This window comes from Castor canadensis, chromosome 11 (assembly GCF_047511655.1).
Source record: "Castor canadensis chromosome 11, mCasCan1.hap1v2, whole genome shotgun sequence".
Taxonomy (NCBI): Eukaryota; Metazoa; Chordata; class Mammalia; order Rodentia; family Castoridae; genus Castor; species Castor canadensis.
Genome location: NC_133396.1, coordinates 92,930,067 through 92,952,171, shown reverse-complemented (window position 1 = coordinate 92,952,171; position 22,105 = coordinate 92,930,067). Strand labels below are relative to the sequence as shown.

General features: G+C 34.1%; 1 protein-coding gene across 2 annotated transcripts in view; it reads right to left on the bottom strand.

Annotated features, from left to right (window-relative positions):
* Nme7 (NME/NM23 family member 7) overlaps positions 1-22,105 on the bottom strand; it is a 191,420-nt gene that overhangs the window by 88,537 nt on the left and 80,778 nt on the right. For both annotated transcript variants that reach the window (XM_074047543.1, XM_074047544.1), the window contains one exon: positions 21,843-21,948. In XM_074047543.1, the coding sequence (XP_073903644.1) occupies positions 21,843-21,948 (106 nt within the window). The remainder of the gene's footprint in view (positions 1-21,842; positions 21,949-22,105) is intronic.

The following is a 22,105-nucleotide window of genomic DNA, read 5'->3' as shown; positions in this document are numbered from 1 at the left end:
CTGAGATAATGATCAACCAGATCACACCTTTGACTAAGACTGTTCAATCATACATACCTCCTGCCCCCTATTCCTAATCCTGCTACTTCTCACATTTTGATCTCTAATTTTTAACACCCTTGTTAAATTTCTAACCTCCAGTTTACAGAGTATTCTTGTCCTTAGATAATACCAACAACTCCCCTTTAGCATCTTTTTACCCATGGATACGATGTCCACTTCATTTGGTGACAACAATAGTCTTATTGAGCCAACAATAAAAAGACCATTTTCTCAGCAGCCTCCCCCTGAGCCTAATCAAATTTCATGTGCCCTGACAGAGAGCAAGGCTCTGGATCCTCAAAACCCCATCACCCACAGTCAGCCTATACCCAGGATCAAATGATTAAGATAATGGTTCTATATCCTCCCTATAGGGTCCACTCCCCATGTCAAGTTTAAAACTGGGAAGGACAAAGAAGATAAAATGGAAAAGACAATGAGGATCAAATGCATAGGTTTATACCTTCCCATACCTGAGCCACCCATGTACAATTGCAGCCATTTGAGAAGGACCCTCAGTGCCCTGCCATTTAGAAATGCCACCTTACAAGAAAAAAACATAAGCACAACAGCTTCCATGTGATTGGTCCTTATTCAACTGCCCACCCACTGCAACCCTGGGAGTGTACTTTGGCTTTGTTAATAAATCAATCTTTACTATCAAAAAGAAACAAGGAAATGGAAGAAAGGAAGGGAGGTAGAGAGGCAGGAAGGGAGGTGGGAAATAAAGATATAAGAAAGAGAGAGAGAACAAGAGATGGAAAAGGTATACCATGCAAACAATAAGTATAAGAAAGCATGAATGGTTATATTATTTTCAGATAATGTAGAGTTAATGGTAAAAGAGTATCATTAGAGATAAAGGTGCCAAGAGATATTGGGAGATGGTACTTTATATAGAGAGCTGAAGACAAATGAATATTCATTGAAAAAGGAGCATTGAGCTTGCGTACAGAGATGTAAAACAGCATGGTTCTTTTTAGAATAAAAGTATTTTTATGTAACTAAATAATAGAGTGGAGAGGAAATGAGACAGAAGAGATTGTAGGAAAGTTGGCAGAAGCCACAGTAGATGTACTTATGAATCATATACAGAGCTTTGGATTTTATTCTGTAGGCAAGAAGTTTTCAAACTTTTTCATTTCATGAATCCTTTATTCCTCAGAAATTATCAAAGGCTGTAAAGAACTTTTACTTATATAGGTTATATCTATCAGTATTTATTATAAATTAAAACAAATTTTAAAATATTTATTAATTTAAATATAACAAGCCTTTTATATCTTTACATGTAACATTTTTTGGAGCTTTAAAATTTTTTTTTATCATTTTTACATTTACTTACATGGTATACATTATTTGGGTCACCTTCCCCCAGCCCCTACCTCCAGGCAGAACCTGTTCCACCCTCTTGTTCACTGAGTTTGTTGAAGAAACAACATAAAAGATAATAAGAAAAGTGTGGCATTTTTGCTAGTTTGAGATAAAGATAGCTATACAGGGAGACTCTTTGTGTTGTTTCCATGCACATTTATATTACAATCCAAATTGGTTCATCTCTACCTGACCTCTTCCTAGTCTCCTTCCCATAGTGGCCTCTGCCAGTTTAAGATTACTATATTTGTTCCTATACAATGAGCACGTTAACCACATTCAAGTTTTTGGTTTTCTTCCCTTTCCCTACCACTCCCTTGTGTAGTCTCCTCTTAGTGTGTGACTCATGTCCAATAATAATACTGCGTTTGTTTTAGCCTCAAAGAAGAATGAAATAAGTAACATTTTTTTTGAGGAAAAAGACTATTTTCAATTAGTAAGAAGATAGACATTGTTTTACACTTTTAAAAAATCCCTTCAACATCCAATTTAATGGAATGCAGCTAAATTCTAATTTCTACTTCAGCATTCAACCTGTTACAATACATTGTTTTGTTTGAAGTATATTTAGTGGGAAAATTGTGTAGTATTTTAATAACCTTTCAAAGTAACTGTGTATTTTACTTGACAAGTGGTAGTTTCTTAAAAGTTCATCACAGTGTATAATTTAAAATTTTTATCCATACACTTTTCACCCTATTGCATTAAAATCTATTGATGTACCTTGTACTTTATCCATGCATGATTTGTAACACCACACATTGATCATTTGGAAAGTATTGGCTCACCAAGTTATAGAGGTTGTCCAAATATTGACACATTACACTACATTAAAAAATTGATGACATCATTAACAGTTTCATTAGAGCAGACTTCATGCATTGGGAAGCTGAAAAGCTCAAAGTGGCAAATTTTGTTTTCCAAGATTCTAGTTATAATTTTCATCTGTAATTTACCTTCACTTCAGTTTTATCTTTGGCAATAATTATTGTCAGCTGTTTCCTTTGAAATTACAGACTTAATTTTAAACAAAATGCCTGACAAATAGTCAAGTCTGAAAGCCACAGCCTGTCAGTCAATATTTTCACGTAAAAATGGTATTCTATGAAGAAACCAAAAAGCCACTAGTAGAACTCACATTTTAAACAACTATATAGTACAAGTGTTTATCCTGAAGACAACTTTTGTGTGGAGCTTAGGTGCTTCACATGTACTTCCCATTTCTTCACACAGTGTTTAGATGACCTATACTTAAAGATCTAAAATTGATAGAATTAATAATTTTTGCTAATTCATGAAAGATATTCTTAAGTAAGAATGGCTTTTGTTTCCTGGCAAATACATGATAGCTGAAAATACAATAGCTGGGGCTGGAGGCTCAAGTGATAGACTAGCATGCATGAGGCCCTGAGTTCAATTTGCAGTACCACAAAAAAATACAACAACTACTAGTGTAGTTGGATGCCACTGCTTTGATTCATTCTAAGGTACCATTAGTTTTGCCTTCCATTGCTTCTGCACATTAATGTCAACATCAACATGCTTAAAAAGGTAAATAAGCTCTTAGTATTATAAATCCCTAGAAAACTCTCGTAACAAAGAAATTTTACAAGCTTACTGTGAATTCTGATCCAAATATGAAGCAGTATTAATTTCTATGTGTTAAGCAATATAAAGATAAATTTATAATCTTTATTATAAATCTATAATCACTTTAAAGTATGTTCTGCTGTGGAATGTATCATTTGAACAGAATAATTCTATTTATAGATAAACCAATAAAAGATTATAGCCCCAGTAACATTTCTGACAAGGAAGTCAAACACAAGTCAAATTCCTACAGAAAATTCCTATGTTTTTAGATCATATTACATAAATTGCATCCATACCTGCTATCCAGTCCATTAGACATCCAAGTATATTGCTTTTTTATATCTACTTGGTTATGTGTGGAGGTAGGACAGAGAAGCATTCTGTGTAACAGCTTGAAACAACAAACTGTCAATAACTATATGTCCTATATTCTGCCCTAGATAGAAAATGTTCAGATGACTGAACAAATGGCAATAGCTATGCAAATGAAGCATATATATGCAAAAAAACCAAAATTGCATGCCATGCAGCAAGGTTCAAAAAGATCAAAGCAAACTTTTTTATCTGGTATTTACACAGTTAATGTGTTTCATAATACTTTGCTTATCACTCCATCAATGTTAAATGTTCTGAATATCGAATCATCTCTCCATCCAACTCCTTGTACTCTTCACTTGAATTGTTCAAAAGTCTCTTTTTAACCCCATAGCCATCACAGAAAAGCAGATACATATTTCTTAAAAAGTCTTGTTTTTCTGGGACTGTGCCCACCTTCTTTAAGGAAACTGATCCTGTTTGATTGAAAAGGGGATTGTCATCCTTCACAGCTTCAGTCAAGAGGTGGACAACAAACCTAAACAGGAGTAATTCTAGCACTCTACTTCCTAGGCCACAGTGGAAGCACAAACCTTCTTCCCTGAGATTTTTTTTTTGTAAACTAGAACTGGGGAGGGGGGGTAGCACTCTTTCCACTATGTTTACAAGTGTGTAAATTGTCTATTCTTAGCAGCCCCTCTCTCTCCCAAGGTCCTGGGACAAGCTTATCTAGGAATATGAAGCTGAGAGACAAGAGAAACAAAGAAGAAAGCCAGAGAAAACAGATATTGGCTAAGTCAATGTTCAGAGTCTTCTCTAAGGCCAGCACTACCCTTGCTTTCTTTCAGCAGTCTGGTAAAACCCAAACTGCATCTTGGAAAGGCTGAAATAAGAAAGGTGGACGCAGAACAGTACTTTCTGAAACTCTGATGCATGTGATTCTGATAAAAGAAGAATTTTAGACAACCGTGAATATTCCAGAAAAAAGTCCTATACATAGCCAAATGATCAAAAAGTGAGATTAGAAGATACCTCTTTCTGTGTAAAGTTATTAAAATGATCACAGAGAACATAAGAGAAGAAATTTACAATAAAATATTCTGATACATTCAATTTCAAATACTATTTTTAGAAATAGTAAACTTAATCATTTAAACAAAAGCAGGCTTGTATCAAATAAAAGAAACAAAATCACAAAACATGCATGAAATAGGCAGTTTAACACCAACTAGTATCAGAAAGATAAAAAGAGATAGTAAATATTGTTGCATAATTTAAATGTGTTTGCATCACTACAAAGAAAACAAACTTGCTCCAGGGATTATATGATCCAGGATTGCTGCAGAGGTCCCAGATAACAGATCCAAGGTCACCAAAGCAGTACAGTTTAGACATAATGAGTTGCTATAGTATTGTTCAAGATTTATTAGGGTATGGAATTGGGAGCACGATAAGAGTCTCAGGGGTTGGTACACAGGCTGCCCTGTAGGAGTTATTGTGAAAATCTGGCTTGAATCTAAATTGCAAAAAAATAAAGGTGGGATTATTTCAATTTTAAATATATATGTAAATTGAAATATATATATTTAGTTCAGAATCCATTGTTTCTACATTTGACTTTCTATCTGTACAAGGTAAATAAATCAACATTAACAGATAACTCTTGATTTGGCTCTGTAACCAATCATCACCCCTGCTGCGAAGGCACTCAGATTAAGAGGCAGTCCTTATCAATTGAATTGTGATTATATTGCTCATAAGAGCCTACAGTTGAAAAGGAGCTATTGTTCCTTCTCTCTCCTTACAAATGTCAAGGAGACTTTATAGGATTAAATCACCCAAACTATGACATAGAGAGGAAGACTATCAACAATTTGAGCTATTTGGCCTGGGGCTGAGTGCATGAATTTGCTCTCCAGGTGCAGATATAAGAGTGAGCAAAACATCCAGATGGAAGAGTCCTCTCCTTGACCTATCTGGGCTAGAGATCCTCAACTGAACCACAGAAAGTGATCAGTGTAACTATTTTCTCCATTCAGACTGGAGGTGTGGCTCAAGCATTAGAGCGCCTGCTTTGCAAGTACAAAGTCCTGAGTTCAAACCCTAGTCCTGCAAAATGAAGGAATAAATAAATTTTCTACTTTATTTGGGTAAGAATTTGTGACATAAGTTTTACTCATAGAGCCAAGAGCAAACAAACTAACAAAATTGATAAGTAGCTGACATGTTAATTATCTATACTCAATTTAAATCATAGTGGTGAAATTTGATTTCTTTTAAAATTTAAGCCTAGTGAAATAAAATTAAATGATATCTTTTTTATTAGGATATATTCATTGTACAGGGGGGATTCATTGTGACAATTCCAAATAGGCTTATATTGTACACTGATTAGATAACCCCCACCATCTCTTCCCCTTTAACCCCTTCCTGCCCCTGTTAAAGCAATTGTAAGAGGTTTCATTGTTCTTTTTCATATAAATATCTGAAATCCATCAACCATAGTCCCTCACCTTAATCTCCTTTGCTCACCCTTCCCCCTCCCACTTTACCCCCCCCCCCCCACTGTACCTATTTTAGAGTCCTGTCTTTCATTATTAATTCCAAAGTCAATGTTGGAAGGGGTTTCTTGATGTATCCCCGCTGTGCGGATAATTTACTTTGATCAGTTCAACCCTTTCCATTACTATCCCTTACCCCTCCCTCCCACCTTCCATTTTTCAATAGTTTTCAATAAATATCCGTACATCCTCTACCTTCACAGATGTTATGTATTATAATATTGTCGATACTCTACCATTTCTCTGTATATGTTCTACATATACGTCTGTGTATGATCATGCTTGTTTTTGTGTATCTTTTTTTTTATCTATCTTCCACATACCAGAGAAAACAAGTAGCCTTTATATTTCTGAACCTGACTTAATTAACAGGCTGTCCTTTAATTACATCCTTTTACCTTTAAACCACATGGTATCTAAATGATACTTTAACTAAAAAACAGGGCTAGCGTGATTAAAATGTGATTAGTATAAAGCCAAATCAAACCTAGAGATTATGAGGGTTTAGGTTAATTTTCAGTGCCAAAGTACAAAAGAAATCAGAAGCATTACTAAATTCAACAGAAGGAATTTCATACTAATCCAAGCAAACATGCATAACAAATGACCTTAGGCATAAAAACCAGATGGAAAAGCTCTGTCTCCTCAACAGCAGTATGTTACTAGGCAATATTCCTTCATGGTAATTTTCCAGTAATTTTTTTGTGTGAAAAAAGTCTGCAGATTGATTTGGCTGTATGTTAGTCAGCTTTTCATCACTATAACACATTGAATAATCAATTTATGAAGAGAAAAGGTTTATTTTTGGAGGTTTTCATCCCATGATTGACTGACCCTGTTGCTTTTAGGCCTGTAATGAGGCAGCACATCATGGTAGGAGTGCCTGGCAGAGCAAAACTATTCACCTTAAAGCCAGGGAGTGAGCCAGAGAGGAAGAAGAAAGGACTGAGTCCCATTATTTCCTTCAAGGGCATGCCCCTTATGAGCAAAACACCTATCACTAGCCCCGAACTCTTAAAAGTTTCTACCACCTCCCAATATCACCAGGCAGGGCACCAAGCCTTTAACATATGGGCCTTCAGAGGGCAGTTAAGATCCAAACTATCGCAGGTTGCAAATGTGTTTTATATTTGCCTTGGAGTACGCAAAAAAAAAAAAAATGGTGTAACTATGTAACTACATTTAATTAGTTGTTGATGAGACTTTGGATTCAGCTGAACTATTAAATTGGAATCTTAGTAAGGCACTTAGGATGTCAAATTAATCCCTTATCTCATCATAAAATCTATTCCAGTAGCAAGTAGGTTGTACAACAGACATAATTAGCATTTTTGATCCCCCACTTAAACCACATATCTAGATATAAGACATACATTCCCTATCAATTTCCTAATAAGAACAATTCATGAATTCCTGCAAAGCAGTAACCAAAATAATAGCTTTATAGATATACCCACAATATAATTACTCTGTAATATTATTGTATTATTGTAATACAATTATTGTAATACAATTATTGTAATATATTGTAATATATTACAATATATACAGAGTAATTATATTGTAAGTAGAAAACAATAAAACCAGGCTCCATACCAATACAGAGCAAAAGAAGACACCTATGCAAACTAAGATCTCCAGGAAAGGGAACTCACATACCATCCCTTATTGTGAAGACAAGGACAGGCTCAGCATAGCATAAGGAGCTAAGAACTGCTAGCCTTGTGAAAATAACAGGTTGAAAACAGACAAAAAGCCATAAAAACAAGAAGCAGTATACTAGGTTTATGGGCCAGAAACTGAAAAGTATGCAAGACTGAGCAAATAGATCAATAGAAATAAAGTCAAAGCCAGGATGCTACAAACATGTTAGCCACACATGTTATGGAAAGCAAAATTTCCATAACACAGGGAATTGCCAGCTTTTGGGTAGGGTGAGATTCTTGCTAATCTTAAAGAGATGAGTCCCTCTGTGGTTGGAATAAGCCCAAGGAAGCTGACTCTGTGTTTCTAGGAGATCTTCATGAATATAATTACACAGATGCTATATACATTATGACTTGTTGATGGAAATTTGTTAGTTTTAAAGGCAACCACACCAAAAGAAGAGTAAAAGGTTAATTCAAAATCATGGAAATATTAACTCTAACATAAGCAAAACAAAGTAAATATCTTTCCTTACCAAAAATTATATCATTTGCCCCCATTTTGAGAAACACGAAGAAAAAGTTTTTTAAAGGTAGTTAGCATTTTGTATATTTTAAGAGAGTACACTGGTTTTTGTTTATTCTAGCTATCCAAAGTCACAGATCCACAAATTTTGGTACCTTATTTAAGTTTCTTCTGTTGGTTTTGAATGGCTCTGAGTTCCTTAGCTTTGGTAAGACTATACTGCCATTAAAGATAAATTTAAAAATAGACAATGCCACATCATTGGCTATATATTCTATAACTCTTGCTCCTTGTCTGTGGGAAGCACATACCATATCCACTGAGCATGGGTTTCCACTTTTGTTCTGCTAGTTCCCACCATGTTGATACAGGGGGCAATTCTGCTGTCTATGTTCTCAAAGAATGGTCCCAGCATAAGCCATATTAGTACGACCTGGGAACTTGTTATAAATTCAGTTTTTTGGGGTCTAAACCAGATATAATAAACCAGACACTCTAGATACGGGTCCAGAAATCTGTATTTAATACGCACTCCAGGTGATCCCAATGCACAGAAAAGTGTAAGAACCATTACTGTACACGAGTTCTCTAATGACAGACAGCAGAGCATCATTAAGGACCACTCTCCTGGCAATGAAAAGCCTAAAATTTGACATTTTCAGTCATATTCTCCCTTTATTCCACTACTCCAAACCTACACAATCTTAAGAAAATCACAAATAGGTAAATTTTTTTGGCAGTACTGGGGTTGAACTCAGGGCTTCACACTTGTTAGTCAGGCACTCTACTGCTTGAGCCATGCCACCAGCCCTTTTTTTGCCCTGGTTATTTTGGAGGTAGGGTCTCAGTTTTTTTCCCCAGCCAGGCTTGACCTTAATCCATCTATTTTATGTTTTCCACCATATCTGGGATGACAGGCATATGCCACAATGTCCAGCTTTTTTCTGTTGAGATGGGGGTCTTATGAAACCAAATTAGTTTTATCTATATTACCAAATTTATTGAAAAGAATTTGAGGCATGAGTTCTGAATCATATTAATAGCAATTAAATAAAATTTATAATGAAAAGAAAAACCTTATAAAACATATTTAAATTTAATCTTCTGATTGAGTCCAATACTTTATTTATTGGTGTTATTGGGTTTGAACTCAGGGTCTTGCACTTGCTAGGCAGGTGCTCTATCACTTGAAGTACATCAGTCCAAGTCCAATACTTAAATAAGATTTTGATTATTGTTTGCTCCCCTCAAGTTCAGGATACTTTAAAAAATAAGAAAATCAGGGTAAAAAGTCTCTGGCATAAACGTATATCAAAAACTTTAGGACTGATTTCAAACCCTCTGGAGTCATTCTACTTTATTCCAACTTGCTGAAGTTGAAACCCTTCAGATTATTCCCAAGGGACAGTGCAAACCATCCCTGTGATGATTAGGTTAATCTGCAACAATCACCATGAAAACAGACCTGGAGAACTAACTGGATTGAGCAACCCACAACTCATTCCCTATTTTCCACGGAGCCATTGTGTGTATACTAACTGTCAAACCGGAGATGAAGTTCATGTGAGTTAGTGATAGGTAGAAAGGAACTAACAACCAAAATAAGTGAGGGCTATGAACTATAGGTTTTCTGGAGTAAGAAAAATGTGTGAATATGTAGAAAAGCAAAGAACTGTACCACTTATTAATCCACTAAAAAATCAATTAATGGGCAAGTCCCATCAACATTTTCCTGTCAACTCCTTCCACCTTTTAACATGTCATTTGGTAACTAAACCTTTTCAGAGATCTTGTTACTAAGGTATCATCTTTCTTTAGGTGTTTTCTCTCTTTCTTCTTCGTAAGAATCAATTATAGTTATATTATTGGAATTTCAGCATTTAAAATCTGCCATGTAATCTGAATCATCTTTTAAGTTTTACAATATGAGGTCTTATTTCCTCAGTTTTTCATCGTTTAAACATATCCTGACAAATTAATACTGTATGTCCTGAATCTCTGTATCTCAGCTCCACCAGGACTGGCCCAGCTCCTGGATGGAAGGCGGAAGGAAATAAGCCTAAAGAACAAACTCCTGTCTTTCTTCTATCATTGCATAATTACACAGGCAACTTCTGCAGAGGAAAGAGTTAGGAGAAGTTATAGGAAACCTGTGCCAGGGGATCCTACAATGAAAAGGAATGGGAACACTCAAAGTTTTTGACATATGCTTTCTTCCAGGCTAGATCATGTCTAGCTATGCTGAGTGTTAATTATCATGAGTTCTAAAATGACACAGTTCTGTAACAGACAAGTATATGAAATATAAGGAAGGGAAATGGTCCTCTGTCATCAAAATTCTGTATAAAAGTTTGCATTAATCTTCCTCTTAGAAGTGTCTGCACACACTTAGAACCTCGTAGATGAACACATTAATATTCCAAAGGCATGTGTGACAGGTTGTTTCAATAACATTATTCATAGAATGATGACTGGTGAATCTTAAAATACAAAAAAATTTAAAAAGGAAATATTTAAATTTCTTTTATAAATGCTAAAAGAAAAACCTGAAAAATTTAATTTCAATTTAATTACTCAAAATAAAAAAACTGAAAAAGTATAAATTCAAATAAGTGTATGAATGATATTTATTGTTTATAGCATTTATATTTCTGAATTTATTAAAGTTTGAAACTACAATATGGCCAGGTGTTGGTCATTACAAGCTCATGCCTTTAATTGTAGCTACTTTGAAGGCTGAGATTGGGAAGATTGCAAATTGAGTCCAGCCTGGGCAAAAAGTTCTTGAGACTCTATCTCAACCAATATCTGAGGCTAAGGCACATACCTGTCATCCCCCCTATGCGGGATGCTGAGATTGGAAGGATCATGGTTCCAGGCCAGCCTGGGAAAAAAGGCTCATGAGATCCCATCTCAACAGAAAAAAGCTGGTTGTGGTGGTCTACGCCTATTATCCCAGCAATGGTGGGAAGCATAAAATAGGAGAATGGACTGGCCTGGGCAAAAAAACAAGACCCTATCTCCAAAATAATAAGAGCAAAAAGATCTGGAGGCAGGGCTTAAACATTAGAGTACCTGCCTAGGAAATGCAAAGCCCTGATTTCAAACCTTGGTACTGCCAAATAAATAAACTATAGTGTGACTTGAGACCCCTAGCAGTTCTTTTCCTTGGTGTTATTATCAGTCCTTGATGTTACCAAGTCCTTGATGTTTCTATCAGTCTATTTCTTTGCATAAAAGTGGATTTCATTCCCACTCACCTGAGAAGAATGTCAATCTAAGTGACCTGTGTAGCTACACATAAAATTTTACTGTCATTTTCATTGACTAACCGGTATAGAGAACTTACTTAGTTCAGCAAATTTCCCAGATAGCCAAATTTTCCATCCTTCTAAGAAATTCTCATCAACCTAAGTTTAACACAGGGAGCTACCTTTGAGTTATAGAAACAACTGAAAATCAAAAATGGACTCCTTGCTAACCATTCCCATGGTTGTTATTAACCTACTTCAGAAAACAAACTAGCAATCAATCTTCCATTAGATATCAGATTTCAATGAGTTTTATTCAGCCATAAGGAAGAATGAAACCATGTGGTTTGAAGGCAAATGGATGTAACTGGAGGACATCAAGTTAAGTGAAGCCAGGCTCAGAAAGACAAAGGCCACATGTTTTCTCATATGTGGAAGATAGATCCAAAAGATAAACATATATACAAAACAAACATGATCTTATACAAACGTATATGCAGAACATATTTATAATAGTGAAACTATACTATGGAAATTGGTGAAAAAAGAATGATAGTCAACAATATTGAAATATATTTATTTGCATAGAGAATATAATGATATGTATTGAAAGTTGTTGAATAATTGGAGGATGGGAGGGAAGGGGTAAGGGAGAGTAATGGAAAGGGTTAAACTGACCAAAATAAAGTATACTTACAGTGGGGATACACTGAGAAAACCCCTTTGAATATTGACTTTGGGATTAATAATGAAAGATAAGACTGAAAAATAGGTTCAGTGTAGGGAGACTATTTATGGGAGGGTAGAGGATGAATGAAGGAGATAAAGGTGAGGGAATACGGTTGATGGGCTTCATATACATATAAGAAATAGCATGACAAACCCACTTTTAATTGCTTTAACTGGGGCAGAGAGAGGGTTGCAGGGGGAGATAGTGGGGATGATCTAACCAATGTACAATGTAAAGTTATTTGGAATTATCACAATGAATTCCCCTGTACAAAGAGTATATCCTAATAAAAATTGAAAAAAAAAGAAATGTTTCTAAGGTCACACAGTGTCAAAGACATAGAAGTATTAGTCACTTCAAACACTATACATTATCCAAACATTATACATTGCAATCATCCAAGTACAGTAGTATTTTCACAGAGCTTGTTCCTTTTACTTTACCTAGAGTCTTATGTTTCTTCTTATTCAGACAAATAAGTATAGATCTTGTGCTTGTACTAGGCTCATTAGACTCTGAGGAGAGCCTAAGGTACCTGATGCAGACATCACAGTTGCTAGGTGCCGGTGCACCTATTCCAATCAAGTGTGAAGGGCATGTCCTGACTTCAAAAGGTGACTTAGTGATTTTCCATTATTTTGTCTTTAATAGAGAAACTATAGTAATAAGGGCACATAATCAAGCTTAGAATGATTGTATTTAACCCAGATGCACCAGGCAGGATCAAGTTCATACATTAAGAAGGACATTTTGAGAGCTGGGGGCATGGCTCAAGTGATAAGAGTACCTGCCTAGCAAGGACTTTTTGATTCTGGGAGGTTCTGATGTTAAAGCATATTGCCAGAGCTATACATTAAGAATGTAAGAATTTTATGTTATATAAATAAACATCAATGAAATAGGTTTAAAATTTAAGGTTACACACCAGAAAATTAACATTCTCACAATAGCAGTAACATGGAAAATGGGGTGTTTAAAGCATTCTAATTTTTTTTTACTTTAGAAAAAAACTGGACTAAGTGTACAAGTTTAAATTTTATTAATAAAATTTAGGTTTAGGTATACATCATAAAATTTAGGCACAACCAATTAAAATATACAACTATGGCAAAGATTCTATAAAAGATCACAGTTAATGTCTTAGGTTTCGCAAATCCTAAGGCATCCGACCTGGCATACTTAATTTTATTATTGTGGCATAACTGCAGTCACAGACAAATGCATAAGTGAATGGGCATGGCTGGGTTCTGATAAGAACTTATTCACAAAACCAGAAAGCAGGCCTGATGTGGTCCAAGTACCATTATTTTCTGACTCCTGATTTATGGCTTTGAAAACAGCCAATAAACAAAGGGAAAGGAGAACAATATATGAAACTTTATTTAACAGAAGTCTAAAAAGAAAGAAAAAAGCAGGGAAGAAAGTGAAAAAAAGCTTTCAGCATGTTGAAAAAGAAATTAATTCAAGTAGATTGGTAATGAGGATAAATGGCAATAAATTAAATCAACCATTATAAAATACAACAATTAAATTGGATTAAATTAATTTAAGAAAAGAAACCAAGGTAGCAATAGTAAATGTAAGATACATATGGAAAATAAAAGTCTAAGGAAAAAGTTGAAAAAAAATGACATCCTCTGAAGTAAACAAGAAAGAACAATGAGAATGAAGTCAAATCTCACATAATGGGCAAAAAGATATAATCATCACACATAATGAAGCCTTAGAATATAAAAGCCAAAATAAAGCAAAATTAAAAGGGAAAAATTTTATTTAAAAAAGCAATAGGTAATTCTTACATGGGAAATTTGACACAGTTCTTTTTTGAAAAGCTGATAAACTAAGCACACAAAAACCAAAACATAGGAAGGCTGTAAGTCTGAACAACCTATTTGAATTAATACTTGTGTATACAAAAGAAAGGATACTGCAGCAAACATCTTTCGTTTCAAGTATACATTAGAAATATTTCAATTTAATTATAAATCAAGTTTACAAAAGAGATCAACAAATTAAAAAATATTATCCTGGTTATCATATGCTCTGATGATATTTGAATACTAAAGAAAATCCTAATTAACATATAAGCTAAAAAGAGAAATTATAAAAAGGAATATAAAGTGTTTAGAAAAATATCATAGATATTCTTTCTGTAATCAGTTTGTACATTGTGAGGGAAACATACAATGATCATTAATAAAAAATTAACATCTAATATATACAATATATAATACCTCTATACATATTCATAATATATAATAGTAAACTAATAGTAAAATGATGAAAAAAAAGCAGAAAGAGCCAAAAGAATGTCATTTGGGAACCACACTTGAGAGTGTTTGGTTAGATTTTCCTGAGGGAATGACATTTTAAGGATGGGAGAAAAGAAGATGAACATTCTGGGCATACAGAGGAGTGAGTCAAAAAGTTCTGTGGACAGAAGAAGCAAGGAGTGTTATGGAACCTAAAGGTAGATAGTAGTGCTAGAGTACAGAAGCAACTGAAAGTCTAAATAAAGTATACAGCTATCCCTCAATTTCTGTGGGGAACTGATTCCAAGACCCTTTGTGAATATTAAAATCTGTAGATGCTCTACAAACTAGATGCTCTAGTCCCTTATATAAATTGGCATAGTATTTGCATATAACCTAGACGCATCCTCCCACATACTTTAAATCACATCTAGATTTCTTATAATACCTAAAACAATATAAATGCTTTATGAATAGTCATTATACTGCACTGTTTAGGGAACAATGAAAAGAAAAAAGTGTGAATTTTTAGTACAGATGAAAATTTTTTTCTGAATATTTTCCATCTATAGTTGATAGGATCCATGGATGCTGAACCTTCAGACATGGAGGGTTGGCTGTACTTTAAAAAAGTAGATTCTTGTAAATACAAAAAGAAAAGGAAAAAACTCTGCTTTTAATTAAATTAATATCTTTTAAAACATAACAACTATTACTCCCATTTTGCCGGGAAAGTTTTAGAGGGCATTCTAGTTTACAATGCTCAAGACCCTGGTCATCATCATTCATCTTTTCACTGACACTTCCATCTTTTCAAGCCAGAACAGCAGTCACTTCTCTAAATTTTACATAGACTATCAATATTTCCACCTAGTTAAGATGTTAGTTATTAAAATCACCCTTCATACCAATTATTATGTAACTTATGAGTTATGGCTTTTATCAATTGATTTTAGTATTAATGGAGTAGTGCAAATAATTCCAGCTGTGAAATTCAACAGTTCTATCTCTTATATTTTTTAGATTCCATCCCTGTGAAATAAGGCTAATAATCAAACCTGATGGTATGACCTTAAGGATCAAGTCATAATCCATGTAGAGGAAGAATGTTATAACGTGATACAATTAAGACAAACCTGGAACAAATCCTGACCCAACCAGTAAGAATTGTGTGACTTTGGGCAGGTTAACATATCATTGACTAGTTTTTCTCCTCTATGATACAGGTTTCAATTAATGTGCACTCTCTTTGCTTTGAGAATTAAACAATTCATGTAAAGTACATAGGTCTTCATAAGTATGAACTGCAAACAGTAATAACAATGAAACATTTGTTGCACTATTTCTGGGGAAAGCCTTTTATAATAATCTCATAAACAAGATTTGAGGGCCCTCTGCCTTCTACTAAGTCATTATAATTGACAATTCTAGGGACTCTCATTTTCCTCTGAAGATTATCAGATGTTGGGACACATTAGCAAACAAAATTTCACTATTTCTTTTTTCTTCCTCCTTTCCTCCCCCCTCCCTCTTTCTTTTTCCTTTTTCAAGTTCTGAGAATCAAGCCCAGGGTCTTGTACATGCTAGGCAAGTGTTGTACAACCAATGAACTACACTACCAGCCCCAAACCTCACAATTTCTAAAGCCATTAAATGTGATCCTTTTTGAAATTAGGATGCTTTTGGAAGGGACTAGCAGAAGTCTTGACATTCTTCCTCAATCAAAAAACCACTAATTTCATTTAAAGTTCCTAAAACTTACAAATCCATACACTATTTTTACTGCCTATAATTTTATGCTTCAAAATGCATGACAAATTTCAGGCATTGAAAGTCAGGGGCCTTACATGTACTTTAATGTACATGGTACATATGTTATAAATTCCATCTTTCTGTTAAAATATGGAACAATCACAGGACTCAAAACTATGATATTCTAAGCAAACCTGGGCCCATTCCAAGATTTTTTTGTTGTTGAAACTGAATAAAATTTATGATGTTTAAATTCAATTTCTCTATTCCCAAAAATTTCACACTTCTTCTACAGTATCCCAGAAACTGAATTACATAAAGAAATTTTAATACAAAAAGCTGGGAACTTAACCAATTTGATCTATCCAAATTTAGTAGACTGGACGGGTAGAACGTGTTGTTCAGTGTCTTGCCCTACCTAACACTAAAACTACTCTTAATGTGGATATTAAAACTTTGAAATAGGTCCTGAGTAACAATAACCCAATTTTAGAAGTGAAAATTAAGATACTCTTGCTACCAGTCCTGTATCAATTAGCATAATAGTGCCAATTGTGGCATCAAATGTATAAATTATCTGATATTCTAAAATTAAAAATAATTTGCTTCATAGTTAACAAAATGCAGACAACTCCAAAGTATCTCCCTATATATTGCTCTAAACATTCTCCATGAAAGTTGAAGTAATTTTACAACCAAAACATAGCATTGAGATACAGAATATAACTTTTTAAAGAATTTTTAGGGCCAGAGGTGTGGCTCAAGTGGTGAAATACTTGCCTAACAAGCATGAGGCCCTGAGTTCAAAACTCCAGTACCAGAACATAAAAGCTGGGCATGGTGGATCATGCCTGCAATCCCAGCTACACAGGAGACAGGGAACATGACTCAAGTGGTAAAGTGCCTGCCTAGCAAGAAGTATGAAGCTCTGATTTCAAACCTCAGTTTTGTCAAAAAAAAGAAAAAAAACTTTCCACAGAGTTTCATCAAATAATAGAATACATGGATTTAGAATGTATGGATTTAAAGACCAAGGTGAAATTTTTAAGCCATCCTGAATTTCAGAATGGACTCTGTTATTAACAATATAATAAAATTATTTAATGACTGAATCTGTTATAATAAAACTTTTAATATTTTAAAATGCTAAATTGTTTGCCACTACACATGGAAAAGTAGCCCTTCTGGATTTGGCTACTACCTCCTACCCAAAGCCCACAGTAATAGGCAATCAGAAAATAGCTGCTGAATTACATAGATGTAAGCAATAATCCTACTTCATGAACTTAACTTAGACCTAGACTTTAACTGGGGAAAATATTAAAGTACTTTTTCCCTTAAACAATGACAGGATTTACTCACTCCTCCAATCCCCAGTGAATGTATCTTTTGTTAGTGTTTTGTTACTAGGTAACCCCTCAACTTTACTTAAATTAATATTAGTAGCAGCAGTAATAGTAATAGAATGGTAATAATACCTAACACTTACATAACACTTAACTAAGTGATACATTCTGTCCTATGGCCCTTTTATGTAACTAATGCATTTAATACTTAGTTACCCTATGAACAGGATATACTACTATTTTCATTTAACAAATAAGGAAACAAATAGGATACAAAGAGGTAAAGCAATTTATCCAATACCCCATGGCTAGTAAGTAGCAGAGCCAGAATTCAAATCTACATAGCCTGTTCTCAGAGTAAAAATAATTCATTTTATGGAGGATATTAAATTACACATAAATAATACTGAGGACACACAAACAAAAACATAAGAACATTCACCCGGTTTTTCTTTCTTTTAAAACCTGAGCCACAAAATGACAATATATATTTCAAACTGCATATATAAAAAGACTGCAAGGACTTTAAATATACTTTATTTTTCCTACCATATAGTCCCAAAACTAAACTTTCTCTTGTTTTTTTCCAGCTCTTAGAAGTGAGAAGTGAAACTACTACATTCGCATAGATTAAATTTATGGCTAAGAACTAAGAGTGCCTATGTACACATGACCACTATTCAGTGCCCAGAAAATTCTTGCCCAGAAAGATAAGGATGTAAATCAGTAAATAACTTCATTGTCTGCCTCAGGAACTTCCCCCAAACCCTTTTACTGCAACAATGGACTACTCAAACAGTCCCCCTTTCACAATTTCCTCTCAAACAGGCAAACAACTCACTTATCGAACAACAGTATTTACAAAACTTAGTTAGATCCTTGACTCAATGTTTCCACTGACCCTAAACTCTGGTATGATGAACTTTGCACAATCTCAATCAGATGACTGCATGGAAAGACTGACCTTCAGCCTCCCAAGGGAAGAACCCAGACTCTCTAATATTTACCCATTACCTCTTCCTTGTAGAGTCTACAAAGACTCCATCAAGTGTGTGCTCTTCCTTACTGCACTAGCAATGAACTTAGCTTTGCTTGGTCAACCTGTCACTCTGGCCATTAGGGGGAAGTCTGCAGTCAACAGATTCCATTTTAGCTGCTCTATAATCTACAACTTTTTAAATCTCTTCTTTCATGCCTAGACTAGGCCATGGGTAAAATTAAAAATACCTGGATATGGGGTTATTACAGAAAAAGATAAACATACACCAGCAATTGAGAAGGGAAAAATAAATTAATAATAAATTCAATATGAGACTTCAAATTGCATTTTACTATTCCCACAGTTTAACCAGAGTTAGGTTAATTAGATGTTTCAAAATGATCTTAAAGTATCCCTGTAATCGAAGGAAAAAGGGTTTTTAAAACTTTTATTAGCATATATTCATTGTATATAGGGGATTCATTGTGCCAGTTCCAAAGTCTTACATTGTACATTGGTTAGATTGCCCCCATAGAAAAAGGATTTTCAAAATAACTGGAATGCCAAAGTGTATGCTGCTATTTGAATAGATTTAACAAAAATTTCTTTGGCTTTTATTAATTTACATATCCTAATGTTATATATCAAACACAAAAAGGAGGTGGGGATATAAGCTCAGTGGTACAGTGCTTCCCTAGCATGTGTGAGGCCCTGCATTCAATCCCCAGCACATTAAAAAAAATGTAGTCAATCTTTAAAGAATATCTCTGATCAAAAATGATTTAAGCCTATATAAATATAAAAATTATACATATATATTAAAACTGGTGATTTTGACATGACATTTTATGTATATATATACACTACTTTATTAGACCTCAATTATATTTATCTGTATAATTATTAAGGTATATAGCAAAACCTACACCTATATACTTCATTAGTACATATAGTATTTATTCTAATACTACTTTATTTTATCACAGTCTCGCTCCATGAATCACATTTTTCTTTATAAAAGATTAAATCAGATAAATATCTAACTGAATAAAACATATTGTGATACCAGAGATAAACTTTTTTAAAAGTTGAGGACTTTATATATTGTAGATTTTTTTGAGACAGGTTCTCACTGGCCTTGAACTCGAAACATTCCTGCCTGAGTCCCCTGAGTGATGGGATTACAGGCATAAACTACCATCCTGGTTAAAAGTTGAGGACTTTAAATAAGAACTTGTATGATTACATTCAATATGCATGATATTTTATATATGCATATATATATACATATATATGTACAATCTATAAAAATTGGGATCTTATATTACACTCATTTTTCCTACCTAGGGATATATATATATATACATATACATATATAAACACAAACATATGTGCACATACATCATGCAAACAGGAAATGTGTATGTTACATAGTGTGTATGTGTGTATGTATATATATATACATCCATCATACACACACACACACACACACACACACGCACACTTCAATTATTTTCAGAGATTGTCAGCCATTTATATTGCTATTGCTTCCTGTGGAAGAGTTACCAAACTCTTCCTATGGAAGAGTTACATATGATGTTTTTGTTTTTGTTACTATAAGAGAAAAGGATGCAATGGCTTAAAAAAAAAAAAACAGGTTTGAATCCTGGGTTCCCTACTCCAATTTCGGTAAATAATCTCATGGAACCTCAACTTGCTTATCTGGAAAAGAATAATAAATCCATCTATGTGACATACTTGCTCTGACAATTAAAGAAGAAATGTATAAGGTACCAACCAATCTGCTACCCAGCCCACAGTGGTAAGTTCTCCTTAAAATTTTGTTCCCCATCATGCATGTTAGTTCCCTTTAATTATGACCCTAGATAATATCTATAACATATTAAAGTACTTTCTAAATAATTAAATAAGTATTAATTTTGCAATAAAATCTTTAAGGCTCATATCCATTAAACCAATAATTCTACTTCTAGGACACTAGCCAGAGGAAATGATTAGATGGCATCAAATATTTATGCAAAAAGATATCCTTCAAAGATTTATTTATTAATACGGGTCTTTGAGGCAGGGTCTTGCTATATAGCTTATGATGGCTTTGAACTTACTCTGTAGTCCAGGCTGGCCTCAAACTTTCAGTCCTCCTGTCTGTGACTCCCAAGTGCTGGGATTATAGGCATGTACCACCACACCTGGCTCAAAGTTTTATTTTTAATATAATAAAACTAGAAATCATCTAAGTATCCAAATATTGTACATGATCTATATTACTAGTATAAAATATTAAATGAGGTATTAAAATATTCATAAAGACTTAAGGGCAGCCAAAATGCTCACAAAAAGTAAATTAAAGCAACAGCTTACAGACATGCATCTCAGCAACATTACAATTACTTGTATGTGTCACAAGATAGACACACACACATACAAATCCAGAAGAAAAGGATTGGAGCAAATGCAAAAATATTAACAATGACTATCTCTGGATGATAGAAAAGAAAGAAATTTTTTGAGACAGGGTCTGGCTATATAGTCCAGACTGGCCTCAAAATTGTTATGTGGGCCAAAATACCTTGAAATCATGATCCTCCTGCCTCAGTGTCCCAAGTGTTGGGATTACAGGAATGAATCACCACACCCAGCTTAGGTAACCTTTCATTGTTATATACATGCATATTCTTTCCCCCAGTTTTTCTACTGTATACATCAATTACTTTGATGCTTACAAAGCATAAAATCTAAAAATCCATTTAACTCTGTATCTTATTTAGTATAACCTAGCTTTCAAGGGTGATCTTTATAATTCTTCCCCACCTCATTGCCAAAAATATTTGGAATAGATGATAGAAATCCATACAATAGACTAAAATAAGTAGATGAAAAAACAGATAAAAATAAAAAAACTTACAAATGCTCAATTTACATATATTCATGTGTACATATGTACACACATACTTATACATATATACATATATATGCATATATACGTATATATGTCATAGAACTTTATCAGATACTGAGAACTGAAGGAAATTTCTCTAGCCTTCTTAGGAAGGCTGAGGTAAACAGGTAAATAGATGTGGTAAACATTGTTTAAATAATACATTAGGAGTGCTACATAAGTGAATTAAATGAATCTCAGCTATGTGACTGGAAAGACAGGAGGGACATTAAAAGTCCCAAGATTTGTTAACAGGATAAATGAATATGGCCATGATGAACAACCTGAGGAATACCCTCTAAAAATGCACAGATATCAAGAGATAGAGATTTTGACAGATTTTTTCCTTATAATTTGTCATTTTTTATTTATGTCTCCAAAGAAAAAATTGAAATAGTAAAAGTATACTTTAATTTCATCATGTAAAATACATCAAGAAAATAAAAATTAACAAAATAAGCTATCACATTCACAAGATGCATTGGATATACTGTAGTAACAACTCAGTTCACTTACCTTCACTGATAGCATGGGGCTTAATAATACAACAGGTACAATTGGTAAATTTAGCAGTGTTTGCTGGCCCACAACCTCCACTTGAAGGAAAAAATAACTCCATTTCCTAAAGACAGAGGGAGATGAGAAAGAGGATTTCAACAAATACGATCTCTTTTCTTAAAACTTACAGAACTTTGGGGGGGGGGGGTGCAACTAAAATTAAAGTTTTACAATATAAATTATTTGTTTCAAATTTTCTAATTATGAGTTTTACAAAGACT